General features: G+C 35.9%; 1 protein-coding gene across 4 annotated transcripts in view; it reads right to left on the bottom strand.

The window, feature by feature from the left end:
• LOC113096483 (centrosomal protein of 95 kDa) overlaps positions 1–22,542 on the bottom strand; it is a 172,494-nt gene that overhangs the window by 100,016 nt on the left and 49,936 nt on the right. For all 4 annotated transcript variants that reach the window (XM_026261884.1, XM_026261885.1, XM_026261883.1 and 1 more), the window contains 4 exons: positions 3,827–3,941; positions 1,356–1,464; positions 1,148–1,284; positions 887–979 (listed from right to left, as the gene is read on the bottom strand). In XM_026261884.1, coding sequence (XP_026117669.1) covers positions 887–979; positions 1,148–1,284; positions 1,356–1,464; positions 3,827–3,941 — 454 coding nt within the window. The remainder of the gene's footprint in view (positions 1–886; positions 980–1,147; positions 1,285–1,355; positions 1,465–3,826; positions 3,942–22,542) is intronic.

The raw sequence follows: 22,542 nt of genomic DNA, 5'->3' as shown, positions 1-22,542 counted from the left end.
CATGAACGAAGAAGCAGACGAGACCACTTTGGTTGGCCCTTTGGAGGGGAAATTTTGTTATAAAAAACAAACGGATGGAAGCGTCGATAAGAGCATGGTTGTGTGCAAGCTATGCAACAAGGAATTCGCATATCACCGCAGCACATCGAGCCTAATAGTCAGGGTTTCCAATGTTCTGAATGTTCTTGACAGTATTGTGTTTTACTTAAAAAACAGTTTACAGAAGGTTCCAGCATCTATAAGCTAACTGAATTTCTGAAATGTACTATTTCTAAATTGTTTCTAAATATGCTATTGCTACACTTAAATGGCAAAAATCGCACTGGTCTGCTAGACTTGGTTGAATAAAAATAAACAATATTTTGTTGATTAAGCTTATGTATTCAGTCATTATTCAATGGTATACTATAAATCTAAATACTATATATGTGAAAAATAAATACTATAAATGTGAAAAAATAAAAATTTCTCACTGTTCTCAGGTCAAATATTTATATGCAATTAATTAATTACAAAGCCTCTAATTAATTAGATTATTTTTTTTAATCGAGTCCCGGCCCTATTAATAAACCATAATATTAATGATAAAGGACAGTACAAAAAACAAGGAATCTCTGGAAGTGTAAAAAAAAATAAAATAAAAATTCAAAACAATTACTGGAACAAATATTCTCTAATCTTACATCTGAATGTATGAAAGGGCCTTAAAAATTCTGCCTAGTATTGTATTATGAAAAACTGTAGAGAGGAATTAAAATGAGGAAATTTCAATACAGTACAAACACACTACAAAGCACTGTAATGTAATGATGAAGACAAAATACAAAACAACTCTTGCTTGCATCATAAAACAATCCACCAGAAATTAGAGATAAACATCACTGACCGTTTTCTGAACATTGAGTCTCTCAGTGGTGATATCTGTTTGCTCCTGCTGCACTAATTGCTTCAATTCATCTTTACGGATTGATTCCATGAACTACACACACACAAAATCAAAAACAGTCCACATGATCAGTCTGTTTGGATATGAATGTTTAAAAGTGTATGCAGATCAAGAGATTCTAAAAAATAAATCCCTTATGTGTTTGCACACCCTTGGCGAAAATAAAGCAAATTTAGATTTTGGTGTGTAGTTGGGATGTACCTGTGTGTTTCTATGGTGCTGCTGGTTATGACTGGCATTGTATGAGTCTCTGGTCAGAGCATCTTGCTGTATAGTGTGCTGTACATGTGAAGGAAAGGGGGGCAACGAGTGTGCATGAGCTCTGGAATGGCGTGAACCTGGAAAAAAACAAGTCTGTTTAGTTGTCTAGTGTCCAGTCACTTGTTCGTAGTGGTGTGTGAGGACATACTTGACATAACTTTGAAACACTCCATGATGCTGTCGCTATGATGAGACTGTTTATCTTCCTCTCCTGGCTCACACATCTCCCCAATTTCACTCAGAGCACGCTGCAACATCTGCACCACAAAACCATATTTATTGTACAGTATACATGCAGCATAGCAGCACTAGACACTGATATTCATTATCATTTACTCAGTCTCAGTGTTGCTCCAAGCTTGTGTACTGCAAAATGTAATACAAAATTAGACATTTCCACACAACGAGACTAAAAATAACAAAAAATATATAGCTGCAAGCAGCAATTGTCGGGGTTCAATCACTTTAAATCATTTAAGCACATATTACATTTACAACAAGATATTACATTTTATTTAGCAAGCCTGTAACCACCTAAATAAATTATTTTGAAAAGCATTTTTGACAAATCCTGGTAATTTACCATAGAAACAATGATTTTTAACATTTGTCATTTACAGCACCACATATGGTCGGATTGGAGGAGTTCACAAAGGTAGGTATTTAAAATAATGTCAAATATTTAAAAGAACAATTTGACTGACAGCAGTGGACATGCAAGGTTTTTCAGAATGAAGAGCTTGAACGTATGCTGTGAAGACCTGGTGTATGCATGAATTTGAGAAAATTTTCTGCAATTTGATGTTATTTACCATATAAATATGTATTTGAAGCATTTTTAACTATTATAGCGCCACCTATGTTCCAATCTCTATTCAACTTTGCATGATTGTCTAACCTGTTGAATGTGCTCACCTTTGTTTTGTGAAGTTTAAAGTGGGTATATTAGGACACACCCCTTTCCTAAACAACCCCATTATAGCTACCTAAAAGGGTATATATATAACATCATCAAAGTCCCCTCTCACCCCAAACACAACCTTTTTGCACTTCTCCCCTCAGGCAGATGCTACAGATCTCTGGGCACTAGAACATATAGACATAAAAAACATTTTTCCCCCATACCATCTCCAGCTTAAACAGCTAACATATGAATCATTACCTGTTTTCTGTGTTCTGTAATTCATTTCCGTAAATAATTTTACATCTTTAATTATTGCCTTTTTAAAGTATTATGCAAATACACTTTGTACTAGTGTTGTCAAAAGACCTGGTACTTCGGTAACAAGTTGGTAAAAAAAAAAAGAAAATGTCACGGTACCAGGTTTCTTTAAGTACCGGTGGTACCGAGTACCCAGTCAACCCGGTTCTTGATGCACACAGTGCTATGATTTCCACGAAACAGAAAACGCAGACAGAATCTCAAAATCCAGTCATGAAAATTTAACTTACATTTTAATATGGACAGTCACAGAATTTGTCTAAGTTAGCATTAATTAAATTAGCAAATTAAGCTAATCAAATATCCATATGGACCAGTATCTGTAAATGTTAATCCGCACAACATGCAGGATTCATATTTCAACCAACTTTTGCGGATTAACATTTACAGATACTGGTCCATATGGATATTTGATTGAATGCATGAATGGCATGAGACATGTAATTTCAGCATCTGTGGTCTCAATGAGGAGATAAATACATAAACATCATTGCCAGAACTGTTCTGAGTCACTTCACAAGCATTATACCATTTCATTTGAGTAAAACCAGTGTTAATTTAAAGGTATTCACGGTAACCCATCAAAATAAAAGTTCATTTTTACATAAAGGTATTGTGCTGGGAATGTTACTATTATTTAGTAGAATGTATGTGATACTGCTACTACTGTTGAAAAAATTAATAAAACTTTATTTTTTTAAAGAAATCACACTATATCTTCCATGTTTTAATTTTAATAGCAAATCCCCTTTATTTACCAAAAAATAAAATGTTTAAATTTCATTCAAAAGACAAATTAAACTTGGGTGAAATTTGTTTACTGCTTTTCATAATTATATTACTTGTAGAAAAACTTTAAACACAGTTGTAGAGAAGTATAAATAATGGCATTGGTTTTATTTTTAGTGATTTTTTTTTTAAGTGTTTTTTTTTTTTTTTTTTTTTTTATTAGCTTATTTTTGTGTTTTGCTTTGGTACCAAATGGATTTATTACTGGTATTGGTACCGAATACAGAAATTTTGGTACCGTGACACTAATTTGTACAGTTCTGTGTAGAGTAAAAATGCACAAATCTGTACATAAATCAATATATCTGTACTTTTCCAGATTCCTTCACATAAGTTATTGCTAAGTCTTGCTAAATGTATATTTAATTTTTTTTGTTCTCATGTCAGATGTGTATGTGCATCCATGTGCGGGTTAACGGTTTTAACTAACATTTAATAATCTATAAACATTACTAAATGAATGACACTAAGCATGCTTTCTCAAAATGACAACAATCTACAGATGTACTATAAATGCTTATTGTTTTTGTCCCTTTGGTGTTTTGAAAAAAAAAAAAAAAAAACACCATCAAATGGAGAAACAAATTGACACAAATAGAGTTACTGACCAGATCAAGTTCCTCCAAACGGCGAGATAGCTTCTCTGACATATCATGCAGTTCTTGCTCTGCCTCCTTATTTCTCTGGGTACCCAAATACAAAGAACCATCTCTATCTCTGAGCCTGAGGGATAAGAGAGAAAAAGGCCATAAAATACTAAAACACATTCTAACCGATGAGGGTCGCTTTAACCACAAGTTATCATACAAAAGTATCAAAGCACATTTTCGCAAATAGCCATCAACTTTTCCTCACTGGTGTGTTACATTTGACAACCGCAGTAGGCGGAAAATGAAAGTAAAACACTGTAGTTAAAATATTTAATATTCACAGATGGAATTTCATGACCTACCTATGAAGTTATGTTTGTTTCTTAGAATACTGTCTTCTTTTAAATCAACCAATTCAAAATGAAAGCAAATACTCCCTGATTATGTGAATCCTGTAGAGATAACAGTTTATTAATACATAATTAAAATGTCTCCTTTTTCACAATTATTAGGCTACTTATGCCTGTGCTTTGTGGAAAACTCCATGTATGTGCTTGAGCATGGAATATATTAAGGCTCATTTTTGGATTAGAATGTGTTAATTTAATATAAATGTGCAATTAGTTGAATAATGGCAAATTAATGACTTGTAGTAACTAGAGAAATCTCACGTCGGGACCATACCTATTAAATACACTTCAGACATCTCTGTGAAGTTTTTTTAAAGCATTTTATATACTACACGATGTCTCGGGACAGTTTCTCATTATTGCAATATATTTTTACATTTGTATTGGCGTTGTCATGTAAAATTAAAACTGAAAATTGTACAAAGCAGCATAGGCTACACATTAAAGAGCCACACAGATGGGAAATCAAAAATTACCTGTATTACAGTGTATGATGTAGCTGTCCATGAGTGTAAACAATGTGCAAAGTAATTAAACCAAAAAAGTACACGATTTATAAAGTTATTGGCTTCTAAAGTAAGGAGTCAACTCTGAATCGCTGAAACGAGTTGTATAGATTTCAAATCGTTTGCCCATCTCTATGTACGTCACTAGGAACACTTTGCATAATAATCTCCGCCTACCGTCATGGGAGAAACGGAACTCTGACCTGTTTTAAAACACACATCAGACACTGGAAGAGCGCAAGAGCTTCACAGCTTTATTTTTCAACCCCCACAATCTACCCCCAAACCCCAACCTCCTCCAGCTGGACTGAATTCAGTCGCTACTGGTTGCTTAAGAGTAAAATGGACACGCTAAATCTAAAATAAAAAAATAAAAAATGGTGTAACAAACCAGCGAACTGCAGAATACACACTTGTATAAATATTTTATATATATATTCCATCAGGTGCGTGATTTAACAGAGCAGCTGTTACTACACAGAGCCGTTGTTAACTGACTAGCTGCGCAAATAAACGCTGATTATGAACATGTATTTGTGCAGCTAGTCAGTTAACAATGGCTCTGTGTAATAACAGCTTCTCTATGTGAAATCATGCACCTGATGGAATTTACAGCTGATTAGAGAACCGGCTTTACTAATGAGATGTGCATTAATGATCGGTCGATCTTTATCGGTGCACCCCTGATATATATATATATATATATATATATATATATATATATATATATATATATATATATATATATATATATATATATATATATATATATATATATATATATATATATAGATCAACCTGGGATTTGAACCAGTGTTGCTAAAATCACCTACCAACTTGATAAACGAAACGTCCCTTTTCCAGAAACGTTCTTCATTAATCTCACTTTGCAATAATAAAAATAACTTTGTCGTCAAGCAGATAATTCTTGTTCATTTATTCTAGTGTTTAAATGCTGATCTTATCTAATATATATATATATATATATATATATATATATATATATATATATATATATATATATATATATATATATGTATATATATATATATATATATATATATATATACTGTAAACATATACACAGTGCCCTCCATAAGTATTGGAACAGTAAAGACAAAATTGTTCTGTTTGCTGTGGAGTCAAGAAATCTGTAAATATGATTTAAAAACTATAGAATGTCACATTTTATTATTGGGTGATTCAACACAAAGATGTTTTACCAGCTTAGAAGAACAGCACTTTTAGAGTTTCATCTCCCTATCTAATGTGAAGTATTGGAACAGTTGCCTCTCAGTTCTTTCTAAGTGTTCAGCTCTGTCCTGTTGCATTAACTCTTCAGATATTAAAGCAGTAAATTAGTCTTATCAGTTATATTCATTGCTTCTGAATTCTTAGTCTTGAATTCAATGATGATACACACAAACCAGGATGAAGACGAGGAAGCCGACTCTGAGAGAAAAGCAAGCAATTTGGTTTCCTAAAAGAAAAGGGGATGTCAATTAGAATTATAGGGAAAAACAAAGGCCATGGAGAAATCAAGAGTTTGGAAACTACCGGCGACATCAGCAACCAACGACGACTTGATCGGTTAAGAAAAACAAACACTAGTTGATGACAGACACATCATAAAAGCTGTGAAAATTAACCTTACAATACATGTCTGTAAAGTCAAGTCAAGTCACCTTTATTTATATAGCGCTTTAAACAAAGTACATTGCGTCAAAGCAACTGAACAACATTCATTAGGAAAACAGTGTCAATAATGCAAAATGATAGTGAAAGGCAGTTCATCATTGAATTCAGCGATGTCATCTCTGTTCAGTTAAATAGTGTCTGTGCATTTATTTGCAATCAAGTCAACAATATCGCTGTAGACGAAGTGACCCCAACTAAGCAAGCCAGAGGCGACAGCGGAAAGGAAACTAAACTCCATTGGTGACAGAATGGAGAAAAAAACCTTGGGAGAAACCAGGCTCAGTTGGGGGGCCAGTTCTCCTCTGACCAGACGAAACCAGTAGTTCAATTCCAGGCTGCAGCAAAGTCAGATTGTGCAGAAGAATCATCTGTTTCCTTTTGTCTTGTCCTGGTGATCCTCTGGGACAAGGTCTTTACAGGGGACCTGTATCTGGGGCTCGAGCTGACCTGGTCTCTGCTGTCTTTCAGGGCAGTAGAGGTCCTTTCTAGGTGCTGATCCACCATCTGGTCTGGATACGTACTGGATCCGGGTGACTGCAGTGATCCTCTGATCTAGATACAGACTGGATCTGGTGGCTATGGTGACCTCGGAATAAGAGATAAACAGACTAATATTAGCATAGATGCCATTCTTCTAATGATGTAGCAAGTACGTCGGGTGTTATGGGAAGTGTTCCCGGTTCCGGTTTACCTAGTTAATGCAGCCTAAAATTCCTTTAACGGATTTGGATATTAAAAGCATATTAGTATGTTATGTGTAAGCCAGGTTAAAGAGATGGGTCTTTAATCTAGATTTAAACTGCGAGAGTGTGTCTGCCTCCTGAAAAATGTTAGGTAGGTTATTCCAGAGTTTAGGCGCCAAATAGGAAAAGGATCTGCCACCCGCAGTTGATTTTGATATTCTAGGTATTATCAAATTGCCTGAGTTTTGAGAACGTAGTGAACGTAGAGGAGTATAATGTAAAAGGAGCTCATTCAAATACTGAGGCGCTAAACCATTCAGAGCTTTATAAGTAATAAGCAATATTTAAAAATCTATATGATGTTTGATAGGGAGCCAGTGCAGTGTTGACAGGACCGGGCTAATATGGTCATTCTTCCTGGTTCTAGTAAGAACTCTTGCTGCTGCATTTTGGACTAGCTGTAGTTTGTTTACTAAGCGTGCAGAACCCAATAAAGCATTTCAATAATCTAACCTTGAGGTCATAAATGCATGGATTAACATTTCTGCATGTGACATTGAGAGCATAGGCCGTAATTTAGATATATTTTTGAGATGGAAAAATGCAGTTCTACAAATGCTAGAAACGTGGCTTTCTAAGGAAAGATTGCGATCAAATAGCATACCTAGGTTCCTAACAGATGACGAAGAATTGACAGAGCAACCATCAAGTCTTAGACAGTGTTCTAGGTTATTACAAGCAGAGTTTTTAGGTCCTATAATTAACACCTGTTTTTTTTTTCAGAATTTAGCAGTAAGAAATTACTCGTCATCAAGTTTTTTTATATCGACTATGCATTCCATTAGTTTTTCAAATTGGTGTGTTTCACCGGGCCGCGAAGAAATATAGAACTGAGTATCATCAGTATAATAATGAAAGCTAACCCCATGTTTCCTGATGATATCTCCCAAGGTTAAAGGGGGGGGTGAAATGCTATTTCATGCATACTGAGTTTTTTACACTGTTAAAGAGTTGGATGCCCATGCTAAACATGGACAAAGTTTCAAAAATTAAGTTGTATGTTTGAAGGAGTATTTTTGTTCCCAAAATACTCCTTTCGGTTTGTCACAAGTTTCGGAAAGTTTTTTTTTTTTTTTCGAGTATGGCTCTGTGTGACGTTAGATGGAGCGGAATTTCCTTATATGGGTCCTAAGGACACTTCTGCCGGAAGAGCGCGCGAAAAAGAGTCACGATCGTGTGTTGGAACCGCAGGTGGTGAGTAAAACTGCTTAAAATATCTCTGCCTCCTTGTTAGTGCGTCCCCTCCCATGCCGGAGACCCGGGTTCGAGCCCCGCTCGGAGCGAGTCGTTGCTGCTGCTGCTCTCGTTCAGTTTCAGCCTCGGGATCTGATTCTGGATCATAAATAAACGGCTGAATCTGACTGTAAGCCATGGTTTGTTTTGGATGATGGTTTTTCCCTCACAGTAATGTCTCAGCTTCCACATGCTCTCAACGCAAAAGCCTACTGGCGCTCGTGATTCTTTAGCTCCGCCCACACGTCACGCCTCCAGTCGGTCGTGTTTTTCCGGGAAAAATCGGTACAGACTATCTTTCTCTTATGAATATAATAAAACTAAAGACTTTTTGGAGTTATGAAGGATGCAGGACTACTCTATAGGTATATTAACAGGATATTGAGTGAAAACAAGCATTTCACCCCCCCTTTAACATATAAAGCGTGAAGAGTAGCGGCCTTAGTACTGAGCCTTGAGGTACTCCATACTGCACTTGTTATCGATATGATATATCTTCATTCACTGCTACGAACTGATGGCGGTCATGTAAGTACGATTTAAACCATGCTAATGCACTTCCATTAATGCCAACAAAGTGTTCAAGTCTATGCAAAAGAATGTTGTGGTCAATTGTGTCAAACGCAGCACTAAGATCCAATAAAACTAATAGAGAGATACACCCACGATCAGATGATAAGAGGAGATCATTTGTAACTAAGGAGAGCAGTCTCAGTACTATGATACGGTCTAAATCCTGACTGGAAATCCTCACATATACCATTTTTCTCTAAGAAGGAATATAATTGTGAGGATACCACCTTTTCTAGTATCTTGGACAGAAAAGGGAGATTCGAGATTGGTCTATAATTAACAAGTTCTTTGGGGTCAAGTTGTGTTTTTTTGATGAGAGGCTTAATAACAGCCAGTTTGAAGGTTTTGGGGACATATCCTAATGACAATGAGGAATTAATAATAGTCAGAAGAGGACCTATGACTTCTGGAAGCACCTCTTTTAGGAGCTTAGATGGTATAGGGTCTAACATACATGTTGTTGGTTTAGATGATTTAACAAGTTTATACAATTCTTCCTGTCCTATAGTAGAGAATGAGTGGAACTGTTCCTCGGGGGGTCTATAGTGCACTGTCTGATGCGATACTGTAGCTGACGGCTGAATGGTTGCAATTTTATCTCTAATAGTATCGATTTTAGAAGTAGTTCATAAAGTCATTACTGCTGTGATGTTGGGATATGTCAACACTTGTTCAGGCTTTATTTTTCGTTAATTTAGCCACTGTATTGAATAAATACCTGGGGTTATGTTTGTTTTCTTCTAAAATAGAAGAAAAGTAATCGGATCTTGCAGTTTTTATTGCTTTTCTGTAGGATAGGTTACTTTCCTAGACACAGTCTCTATAGTGTGATATCTAGGTGAAAGTGTCTCTATGTGCTGAGAATTCGCTGACCTCTGTGACGTGAGGCAACTAGCAGACGGTCGGTTTAGCCAGTCTGTCTGGCTTCCTGACCTGGGCCGCAGTTAGTCAAGTATAAACACTAAGACTATTTGCCATATTTCTAGAGAGAAGAGTGGCATCCCCCTAGGAGGGATGAAGACCATCTCTTTTCAACAGGTCAGATCTGCCCCAAAAGCTCGTCCAATTGTCTATGAAACCCATGTTAATTCTGTGGGCACCAATTAGACATCCAGTCATTGAGTGTAAGCGGGGAGGGGACCAGAGCATATCACAGTGTCTGACATCGTGCTTGCAAGTTCTCACACCCCTTTAATGTTATTTTTAGTGATCTCCGACTGGCGAAGTCGAACATCATTAGTGCCGGCATGAATAACCATCTTACTGTATTTAAGTTTAACATTAGCCAGCACTTTTAAATTTGCCAATATGTCAGGCGCTCTGGCTCCCCGTAAACATTTGACTATGGTGGCTGGTGTCTCTATATTCACGTTCCGTACAATAGAATCACCAATAACTAGAGCACTTTCATCAGGTTTCTCAGTGGGTGCATCACTGAGTGGGGAGAACTTGTTTAATGTTTTGATCAGAACAGAAGAGCTGTGTTTTGACCCACGACTACGCTGCCTCACTGTCACCCAGTTGCCCTGCTGCAGGAGCTCTGTTGCCGGAACCGAACAATGTACAGGAATACCTGCGCTAGACGCATCCAAAGCCATATCTAGAGCCTTAACATTCTTACTGTCCTCAATTAAAGTTTGGATGCGTGTCTCTAATTCTGAAATCTTCTCTGTCAGCCTAACTATTTCCCTACATTTATCACATGTGAATCCCTCATCTGCGACAGAGATAGATAAACTGTACATGTGACAAGAGGTGCAAATAACAATAGCAGGAGAAGCCATTACTCACCATGCTTGATGAAATATTCTTACTGCGGTTGTTTGATGAACTTGTGAAAAACTGGAGCGAGAGAGAGGAGAGGAGAAAAGAAAACAGCGATAGGTTTGAATGAAAACGCTAATGACAAGCTAACGAGTGCTAACGCTTTGCAGGTGTACTGCACTCACGGATATAAAATAAAAGTGAAAGATCAAAATTACTCTGATAAGATTGATCGATAATATCAGAAATACGGTGTGAATTCAGTTATATTTATCAGAGTGATAGTGAGAAAGATTCTAGAGAAAAATAAAACACTGTCCAACAGTGACAACGCAGTCAGGGAGTCATAAAATCACCAACAACCTACAGAAAGCTGGGGTTATGCTCTGTCATTCTACAGTCCGCAGGATAATTTGAGACAGACTTACAGAAGATACACAGCAAGATGCAAACCTCTGATCAGCACCAAAAATAGAAAGGCAAGATTCTTCACAAATGTGACCCAGTAGAGTTTTGTAACAGAGTTGATGGACCAATGAGGCAAAGATTAACCTTTATCCAAGTTATTGGAAAGCAAAAGTGTGGAGAGAAAAAAGGAACTGCAAATGATCCTAAGCATACAACCTCATCTGTAAAGCTTGGTGGAGGTGGTTTCATGGCATGGGCATGCATGGCTGTCTCTAGAACAGGACCTCTTAATTTTAATGATGACAATGTATGATGGCAGTAGCAGAATGAATTTGGAAGGGTACAAAATCATCTTGGCTACTAATATTCAAGAAAATGCCACCAAACTCATTAGAAAGCACTTCATATTGGATCAGGACAATGACCCAAAATTCCATGCCAATTCAGTCAATGACATCATCAGGTCAAAAGAAATGTAAAGTCTTAGATTGCCTAAATCATTCTCCAGATATAAATTATTGAACATTAATTTCACCAGCTGAAGAGGAGACTAAAGAAAAAAAACAAGCAACGGTTGGAATTGGCTGCATTAAATGCAGAAGAAAAGCATTTTAAAACATAATACAAAGAGTCTGGTGATGTCTACGGGTTTCAGGCAGACTGCTCTGATTACATGCAAGAGATCTGCAACTAAATATTAGCCTTTAATCTTTTACATCTGCCTTAAATTCAACTGTTCCAATACTTATGCTCACATCAAACAGTGGGATGAACGCTAATATTTGGTGAAACATGTTTGTCAAAATACCTAATAAAATGTGACATTCTGTAATTCTGTTGCATATTTAGCTTTTAATCATATTTGCAAATGTCTTGACTCCACAGCAGAGAAAGCAATTTTTTCTTTGCTGTTCCAATACTTATGGAGGGCACTGTATATATATCATCAGGCCCAGATTGACTAATCAGGAGCACCGGAAGGATTCCCGGTGGGCCGGTCTGTTGTTTTTTTTTTTTTTTTTTGCACGAGAGCCGGTGTGTTGTCATGCTACTGGACTGAAATATGCTGCCTGCACTACAGCAGCCCTACTCCTTCTATTTATAATTTTTTCGCAGCCCATATTATTTTTTTCAGCAGACCATAAGAATAAACAATTCTCAATTGATAATTAATCATTCTTTTTGTCAAAATCATTGTTATTTGTGAAGGCATTTGAGGAAGGCTTTAAGATGAAGCGGAATCCTCTGCCAGCTGCTCCCGCTTCACAGCAAGCATGACTCGCATTAACTGCATTCAGTCTACCTTAAGGAAGACGTACTTCATTGCAAGGTAATGCTGTGAAATAGAGAGAGAGAAAAATACATTAAGAAAAAGTGTAGGCTATTCTTAAACCTGGACCTCATTATACTAAAGTACAAATCCAAACACCAGAAATAACCTACAATCTCTAAGTGTTCTTTCATTGAAAAGTATGCATTCATTCACAGGCTATATGGTTGAAATTAAATTAGTTCAAACTTTAAAATCTTGTTAAAGACAATAAGATCGTATCAAACAAATTAATAGCAATATCATAAATACAACTAAAAAAATTCAGGTACAGAAACTGTTATTAAAAAAGTTTAAAAACACTGCATAGTTTTCTTTTTATAAATAAAATAAAGATTAATAAATGAAATTTCAGTGAATCAGTGAATGGTTTTCTTTTCTTCTTTGATTAACATTAATGACAGGCAGCGCATTTATAAGGCTGTTGTCTCTTTAAGCAAAAATACTTTAAATGTGTGTTTCTTTCTCATCTGTTTACATTTACGTAAGACAAAAACGGGTGTGTTTATGATAATATACTGATGTAGTTTTCTGTATATTGGTCGACAAATATGAAAGAAGTCAGTTTCGACTCGGAACAACCTTTTCTACAGTGGAAATACACAGAACAGTCTGAGAACGGACAAAAACCAGGAACCAGCAGCGCGACCGTCGACCGCTTCTCTCTGTGCACGCGCCTGCTCTTCATGTGCGCTGCACACAAACAGGGCGCAAATTCTTTCCGTTCCTGCACTTAATCGTTTTTAATCAAATTGAAATGCGAACGCAGGAATCGTTAAGCAGAACTGAAATGCACACGTCTCACCGAATACCCGGTTCTTGGAAATTTGGAACCAGTTCTAAAATGGAACCGGTTTTCGATACCCATCCCTAATTATAATGTTGTTGTTGTTGTTTTAATTCATTTAAACTCCATTCACAAACAAAAATTTTACAATAACAGTCAATTTGCAACCTGTTCATTTGTGCCACCTGGCAGTAGTTTCACAAAACTCTTTAATACGCGACTGACTTCCAGTTAACACTGAGGCTCTGCGGTGGTACACATGGGGGAAATAGGCATTTTGGTTGTCCACCTAATGTATTCACCTTATTTCGACCCGCCCACTTCTAATACTTTGCTTTTCCGTATTGTCATCAGACTTCCTGCTAAACTGATATGGCACATCTGGTAACTAGTTCAGTAGTTGTAAGATTGTTTATAGCTAGCTATAAATCTGGCGAAATGAAAAAGAACATTAATGTCGTAAATGCATTAAATTGGGAGCACTGAGAAAACTTCTTACGATGATCAGATGCTCTCAAAAAAGTGGCCAGAGGTAACCTATGGGGACATTTTTAACACTTGTCCTGTCCGAAGGAGTTAGTGGAGCAGCTATGAAAAACAGTGGGAAAGTTGCTCGTGTACTGTTATACAGTGAAGGTGATTTAGTCTTTTTAAAAGCAAATTTGCACCCCAGCCAATCAAGCAAAACCACTCAGCATAGGTGCTGGTTAGTGAGCAGGGACCGGTGGAGACTACTGGATGTTTGTGTATCGCTGGTTTGGGAAGGATGTGTAGCCACTCAGCCTCAATATTATGGAAGGTAAGACTATCACAGACATCATTATTTATTATTTGTGATAATAACTTGCAGCGATTGTGTTGTTAACATAAACCTAAGTATATTAACGTGTTTGTGACATACACAGAAGCTGACCTGATGACCAACTGCAGGCTAAGTATATTGTCTAATCTCTTAATTGTTCAGTGGAGTAAGGTAAGTGAAAATGTATAAATTACATATTAGAAACATTGTAAAGGTTTATAAAAATAACTATTACAGCAGGTAACTTCAGGTAACACTGTAAAGGGGAAGTCGTGGCCTAATGGTTAGAGGGTTGGACTCCCAATCGAAGGGTTGTGAGTTCTAGTCTTGGGCCGAACGGAATTGTGGGTGGGGGTAGTGCATGAACAGTTCTCTCTCCACCTTCAATACCACGACTTAGGTGCCCTTGAGCAAGGCATCGAACCCCCAACTGCTCCCCGGGCGCCGCAGCATAAATGGCTGCCCACTGCTCCGGGTGTGTGCTCACAGTGTGTGTGTGTGTTCACTGCTCTGTGTGTGTGCATTTCGGATGGGTTAAATGCAGAGCACAAATTCTGAGTATGGGTCACCATACTTGGCTGAATGTCACTTCACTAAAGGTTTATAAAAATAACTATTACAGCAGGTGACATCTGGTGACATTGTAAAGGTTTATAAAAATAACTACTTACACTGATTATAAAAAAAAAATTAAAAAAAGATTGACAGTTGTGGAACACCCCTAAAGTGGCATGCAAAGTTTGGGAACCCCTTGCAGAATCTGTGAAAATGTGAATAATTTTAACAAAATAAGATCATACTAATCTCTCTTATCTCTCTCTTAGATCATACTAAATGCATGTTGGTTGTTTTTTTTTTTTTTTTTTACTGTCCCGAGTAAGATATTGTACATAAAAGATGTTTACATTTAGTCCATAACACAAAAACAAACAAAAAAAATTGCTGAAATTATTAAAATAACCCCATTCAAAGTTTGGAAACCCTTGGTTCTTAATACGGTGTGTGGTTACCTGGATGATCCATGACGATGTTCTTCAGAAAAATCCTTCAGGTCCTGCAGATTCTTCAGTTTTCCAGCTTCTTTCGCAAAATTATACGGTCACTGTTGGAAAGGGTTCAAATATGCAAAGATGCTGGAATACTGAAGAATCTGCAGGACCTGAAAGATTTTTCTGAAGAACAGTTCTCAGTTTAACTGTTCAGAACAAACAAAGGGACTCATGCACAACAATCACAAAACAGAAAGACAGCTGTGGATCATCCAGGTAACAGCCCAAAGTATTAAGAACTAAGGGTTTCCAAAATTTTGAATGGGGTTATTTTAATAATTTCAGAAATAGTTTTGTCTTGTGGACTATATGCAAACATCTTATGTAAAATATCTTACTCCGGACAGTACTAAATAACATGCATTTAGTACGATCTCTCAATCCACGTGGTACAAAAGAGACCAGTTATTTGATGGTGTTTTTTAAAATTGTTCACAATTTCACAGATTCTGCAAGGGGTTCCTAAACTTCCGCATGCCACTGTACAAATTGACACATATTCCTTCGCTACATCAGAAATTTTGTCACTGCAAAGTTACACAGGGCTGCACAAATTCTCAAAATTTTATCAATTTTAGGGGTGAGGATAATTTAAACTTTTTCAGTCGGCATATGAATGCTCAACACAGCACATTAGTCAAGTACATTAGCAATGTACCTAGTGTTGGTGGTGTCTTCTTCAGAGAGTTGCATGCCTCTCTTGGTGAATGCTGGAATGACAAGTTTCACCTTCCTTTCATACAGGAGATCAGTAATGGTGAAGCCTCTGTCTACCATTACTTCATCGCCTGGATGAAGATATTCCAGGAACCCTGAATTTGCAGTTATGAATTTGTCACTGCACCTTCCTCCATACACTGGTGAGATGAACATGATCAGTCCACATGGTGCAATAGAGACCAGTTATTTGATGGTGTTCTGAACGTAGTAATGGTGGTAGGACTCGAGTCAAGGTTGCATGGCTTTTGAAGGGGTGTCCCTGAACAGTCAATCATACATGTTGTATTTGGGAATTGTTGAATTGAAACCACCTTGCTTGCAATGGACTGAGAAACACCAAACCTTTCAGCAAGATCACCCAAGAATAAATTAAGATGCAGCTTCGTCAGAGTCATCAGGATCTGATCTAAGGTGTGTTGCTGGAAGCTGTTGGTGTATGAACTGGTCCTGGTAAGGTGCTCGATAACTAAATTAAATACATCCAATGTCAACCCTGTGTAGAGGTGACAAAGGTTGTTTCTCAGCAGAGTTATGTACAATGGCACCGGCTCAGTGAATTGTGTTCCCATATCAGATGTAGATGGCTTCAGGTTGATTTGTGATTTTGAACTGTAGTTGTGGTCAAAGACAGATGGATCCTCCCATTCCGTTTCTGTATCACAGTTCAGGGGCATGTGTGATCACCTTCACAGTATATACAAAGCCTCTAATTAATTAGATTAATTTTTTTTAATCGAGGCCCGCCTCAATTAAAAAAATTAATCTTATTAATTAGAGGCTTTGTAATTAATTAATCGAAATTAATCGCATTTTAATCGCATATAAATATTTGACCTGAGAACAGTGAGAAGTAATTTTTTTTCACATGGATTTATAGTATACCATTGAATAATGACTGAATACATAAGCTTAAGCAACAAAATATTGTTTAATTTTGTTCAACCAAGTCTAGCACACCAGTGCAATTTTTGCCATTAAGTGTAGCAATAGCATATTTAGAAACAATTTAGAAATAGTACATTTCAGAACTTCAGGAAGCTTATAGGTGATGGAACCTTCTGTAAAGTGTTTTTTTAAGTAAAACACAATACTGTCAATTACATTCAGAACATTGGAAACACTGACTATTAGAAAACATCTCTCTGTTGCTTCAGAGGCCATAACATACTAAGTCCAACTCTCAATAACCTTGGCCAAAACAATAAAGAGTTCAACATAACCAACAAAATAATACATAGTTCAACATAAAGTGTAAAGTCCACGCTAGCTGCTATATGTTTTGCGTTGAGGTGATACTTGAGGCTCGATGTGCTGCTGCGGTGATATGCGAACGCTAGTTGGTGCTCCAGTATAATCGGTCCGCCGAAACGCATCCAGTGAGAAACCATTCTGCGGTGCAAAAATAAGTTATTAAAAATGCGGGAATTTTTTTCTGTAATTAATAAATCTTAGTTAACGCGTTATTTTTTTGTGTAATTATTTAATCTCAATTAACGCGTTAAAGTCCCGGCCCTAATATATATATTTCTCTCGTCAGAGAGAGCCAGCAGTGTGAATTTAGACATTTTTAATTATTTAAAAAAATTAGACATTTTTAATTATTTATTAATAAACAAATTTTTTCTTGTCGGCTGCAGAATGAAATTCACAGTGCTGGCTCTCTCTGACGAGAGAAATATATATATTTCTATATTTTATATTTATATATTATATTATATATATATATATATATATATATATATATATATATATATATATATATATATATATATATATATATATATATATATATACACATATTTCTCTCGTCAGAGAGAGCCAGCACTGTGAATTTCATTCTGCAGCCGACAAGAAAAAATTTGTTTATTAATAAATAATTAAAAATGTCTAATTTTCTACAATTATTAGGCTACTTCTGCATGTGCTTTGTTGCAAACTTAATGCATGTGTTTAAGCGCGTAATATATTAAGATTTGATTATGTAAATTTAATATAAACCTCTGATTAGTTGAATATAACAAACGAACGACTAGAACTAGAAAAATCTTACGTGGGGGCAGACCATTTTTTAGTCTATTACCAAAACAACGGTCCTATATAAACCAGTTCAGTAAGTGAAAGCCTCATAAGACACTGTCCATATGAAAAAGCAATTCACACCTTTATCTCGACCACCACAAGCCATGCATAACTACCCAAAACCCAACCCCCTCCAGCTGAACTGAACTCGGTCTGTGTTTTGGCTCTGAAGAACGGTGTGTTACTGGGCTGAAACATGCCTGTAATCAGCAGCACTACTCTTTGTATTCATAATTTTCTCACAGCCCATATTATTATTTTCACAAGACCATAATGATAGTAACAAATCATCAATTAATAATCAATCATTATTTTACGAAAATCATTGTTATTTGTGATCGAGGGTGTTTTTCGGAAGGCTTTAAGACCAAGCGGAATCCTCTGTTCCTGCCTCACAGAGCACGGGACTCGCGCTCAGTGAAGCAGCTTCACTGTCTGCGGTTTGATTTTACTGAATCAGATTGAGGCGAATACAACTTATTGATCCCGAGCCCAACATTTAGCAAGGCAGGAAAACATTCATTCTAATGGAAGGAAGACATATTTCATCGAGCTAATGCTGATAAAGAGAGAGAGAGAGAGAGAGAGAGAGAGAGAGAGAGAGAGAGAGAGAGAGAGAGAAACTAGTCTAGGGCTATTCTTAAACTTGGAGCTCATTATATTGAAGTACAAATCCAAACACCAGAAACGTTATGCATTTTATGAATAATGAAATGTTATGTAAAGTATGCATTTTATTTATTCACATGCTGTATGGTTGAAATAATATTTTAGTTCACAACTTTAAATTTCGTTGTTTAAAAAAAAATGCTTTATTGGCTAATGTTTCATAAACCTTCAGTTGTTATGCTCTAAAATCCATGCCATTAGTAATTTCACAGTATTTTCACCTCCTAAATCACTAACCTTTAAAGTCACAATTCTATAATGGTCAAAATTACTCAGGCCAATGGTATTTTTAATGACATTATTATTATTTTTTTTTTTATTAATTTTTTGAATAATTGTAGCCTACATAAATAGGTAAAGAAAAACAAATATTCATATCGTCCCTTATTTTTTCCCTTATTTTCTTAAAGAATAAACACATTTTTTACAAGAATAAACATGATAACATTATTAATTAATAAAAATAATTTAAGCAATTTAAACCTTTTTTTTTTTTTTACTTGAATTTAAATACTATCAAACTAACTTTAAATTCTCAAGGAGTTTATAAGTTAAAAAAAAAGTTCTAAATGAACTTGTGTTAACAATATAATTAGAACTAACAATATAATTCAATTTTTTTTAATTAACAATTCCTGTATAAAATGGGACCGCAACTTTTATATCAGTGGTTCTCAACCTTTTTGTCCAGCGGGCCGCACTATGGTCCAAGTGCAAGTCTCGCGGGGCGCACACATATAATTTACATATGTCACCAATACAAACCAACCTGATTTATAAGATTATAGCCTAAATATTAGGGCTGGGACAACGCGCCGAGGTCATCGATGACGTCGACGCAAAATATGCGAATCGATTCGTCTACCTGTTTCTATTTCTCTAAAAAACGTTTGCGAAACGTTTACCTTATGTGCACTGAATATACGCGATGGCCAGATCAACATTCTTTCACACGTTATATAACCAATCCAGGGGTTTTTCTGCATTGATCTTTTTTTTGGCGGCTGTCAAAGCCTTATTTGATCGGTGAGTGATGTAGAATAGAATGACAGGGCACGTACGAGAGAGAGCCCCATCTGCGCGCGCACTCACAGTCTTCAAACAACACGAGCGCCTCTTGCTCTCTCTCTCCCTTGTGGATATTAAACAAAATCATTAAACACGATAGAAAAAGGGCGAAACACCAAAGTTTCACGCGTGCTCGCACACTCACAGTCTTCAAACTACACGAGCGCTGTCTTGCTCTCTCTCTCTCTCTCTCTCCCTCGTGCATATTGACCAAAATCATCAGACACGATAGAAAAAGGGCGGAACGCCAAAGTTTCACGTGTAGCAATCAGAGATTTTTTTTTTCTCCATGACAGGATGCTGGCTCCCACTGTTAATATTTTTTTTTTTTTTTTTTTGGGAAAAGCACTCTCCGTATTCGCTTAAAGCCCTCAAGTTTACATTGGTTACTGTATTCTTTCAATTGCTCTAAACAAGTATTTTGGGTGACCTTTTTTATTGAATGCTAGACATCAAGTTGTTATTTTTATCTGAAATAACTTTTTTTCAGTATGCTAGGCCCTATGTGTTCAGTAAGCTTGTTTCAGTAAGCTATGTGTTTTCAAGGCTTCAAGGTTTTATTGAATGCTATCTCTATACAAGTGCAAAGTAATACATTCTTAGTCAGTCTTTTATTTTGTAATTTTAAGAGCAATAAACATATTGCAATGTTAAAGAATTCATGTTTTTTTCATTCAGATATGTAAATCAACATGTATAAATTGTTAGTAGTCAATTAATGCGGAGATAATCGAAATCGAATCAGTCAGAAAAAATTAATCGTTAGATTAATCGATGCATCGAAAAAATAATTGCTAAATTAATCGTTTAAAAAATAATTGTTTATCCCAGCCATACTAAATATTATGATATTTAATCTATTACATTTATTGAAATAAATAATTCTACTCCCCATAAATAAAACACCTGATGCTGTCGGGAGCTGACCAAATTTTGTGAGATTCAGCTTGAAAGGAGTAACAGCACAAAGAAGTTGCGATTGTAACGCCTGTTATATACTTTCCGCATGAGCAATCCAGACTCGCGGACGCGGAATGTTTGACAGAGGCTTTAAGATTCATGCTTTAAGATGCAGTCTGTAAGACGCACACGGGAGCATGACCTGACGCGCAACATTTCAGAAAATGTGCATTCACAAATGTAGCCTATTTTGATCCAAATATGGAAAGCACTTTTGAATTTAATAATATGAGGTTCTCTCCAGAGATGTTTTGCCACATTTCTTCAATTAATTGATGACAATTTGAATTGAATTCTGCCCAAGTGCATGCTTGTATGTGTTCGTTAAATGCAAAGTTATGCGAGTAGGTCTGCTCATGTCTGAAAATAATATATGAAGAAAAAAAATTCACAAAAACATTAGGATATAGCTTATATTTCATTAGTAGCATATATTTTTTTAATTGATGTAAAAAATAAAATTGTACAAACTGATAAAATTTTTTTTTTTTTTTTTTTTTTTTTAGCATGTGGTGCGGGCCGCATTTGAATTCTTGACGGGCCGGGAATCAAACATTTTTAGATCGTCCACAGCTGAGCATCATGGGAGGCTGATCTGCGCCAGAGCACGAGAAATGAATGTAATGAACGAAGTCATTTTCAGATGCAATGAAAAAAAAAACAAAAAACAAAAAAACCTGGATAGCCTATATTAGTCCCAGGCTCTGTTCTGAATTATAAAACAATTATAATGACTGTTAACCCAGAGTAATACATTTTAACGGATTAATCGCCTATTTTCATTTGCTGAAGGTTTTTTTTTTATTTTTATTTTTTTTAAACACGCTAAAAAATTAATTTCTCATTCAGGAGAAATCCAAACATTTCCATATTCGTGATGTTGCCCATTTGAAGCTTAACTATTATTCATGAGATAAAAAAAATCATAATTAACATAATTAAAAAAAAATCATAATTATGTCAAAGTGCTCACGCCAAGTGTCTGGTGACTGCTGTTTCCAGTGAATATGTGCGCGAGGCACCAGCGTGATCAAACAGCTGAAACAAATATTACTTTTATTTTTTGGTCACACAAGGCATAATTCAAAAAGTTTTGGTAGTTTGAAAAATCAAGAATAATAACAGAGTTAATACTAATTATTGCTAAATGTTGGACTGTTCCCATTTCGCTCTGCATATGGAACCTGAAGTTTTTATTTATTTATTTATTTTTTAAACCAAGAATGAACCGAAATGAAAATGGAATTAAAACATTTAACACACATATACACATATATACATATACACACACACACACACACACAGGCTTTATATTTATTTACTGTTTAATAAAAATAGCATGCATGATCCTTTGTGTAAAGGTCTTTTAATTTTTGTTTAGTAGACTGTAGCCTAAGACTATCCTACATTTAAAAAATTTACAAATTGTACAATTTGTAATGTTTTTTTTTTTTTTTAATTGTCACAATGTTATATCATAATGTTATTGTTGTTTTACTTCCTTCTTTTATCTCAATTTACAAGTACATTAATTTCGCAATATATCGGGAGACATGGTTTTTACCACTTAATGAAGTTTTGTAAATCGTCAGACATGATATTTACCACTTCATAAAATTTTGCTTTGTAGAAAACCTTTCTTAAAAACGAATTTCGTTTTGTACAAATTTTGTCTTAATTTTAATAAATGTTTCATCAACCAATTGCGTGTATTTTAATAAATAAAAGCAAATATAGCAGACAATGATAACCGACATGGAAGCACCAGCGCGCCGCGTTCACTTGCACTGCACTGCACTAGAGCGCATCTCATCGCAAATGAAACTCAGCGTAGGCCTATGCCTCATACATTAGCATTAAATATCTTTGCTGCATCCTTTCTAGAACAGACAATGGCATTTTTTTTGCGACTCGCATCAGCAAAGCATTGCATGG

Source organism: Carassius auratus, unplaced genomic scaffold (assembly GCF_003368295.1).
Source record: "Carassius auratus strain Wakin unplaced genomic scaffold, ASM336829v1 scaf_tig00215944, whole genome shotgun sequence".
Taxonomy (NCBI): Eukaryota; Metazoa; Chordata; class Actinopteri; order Cypriniformes; family Cyprinidae; genus Carassius; species Carassius auratus.
This window is presented reverse-complemented; position numbering and strand designations above follow the sequence as displayed.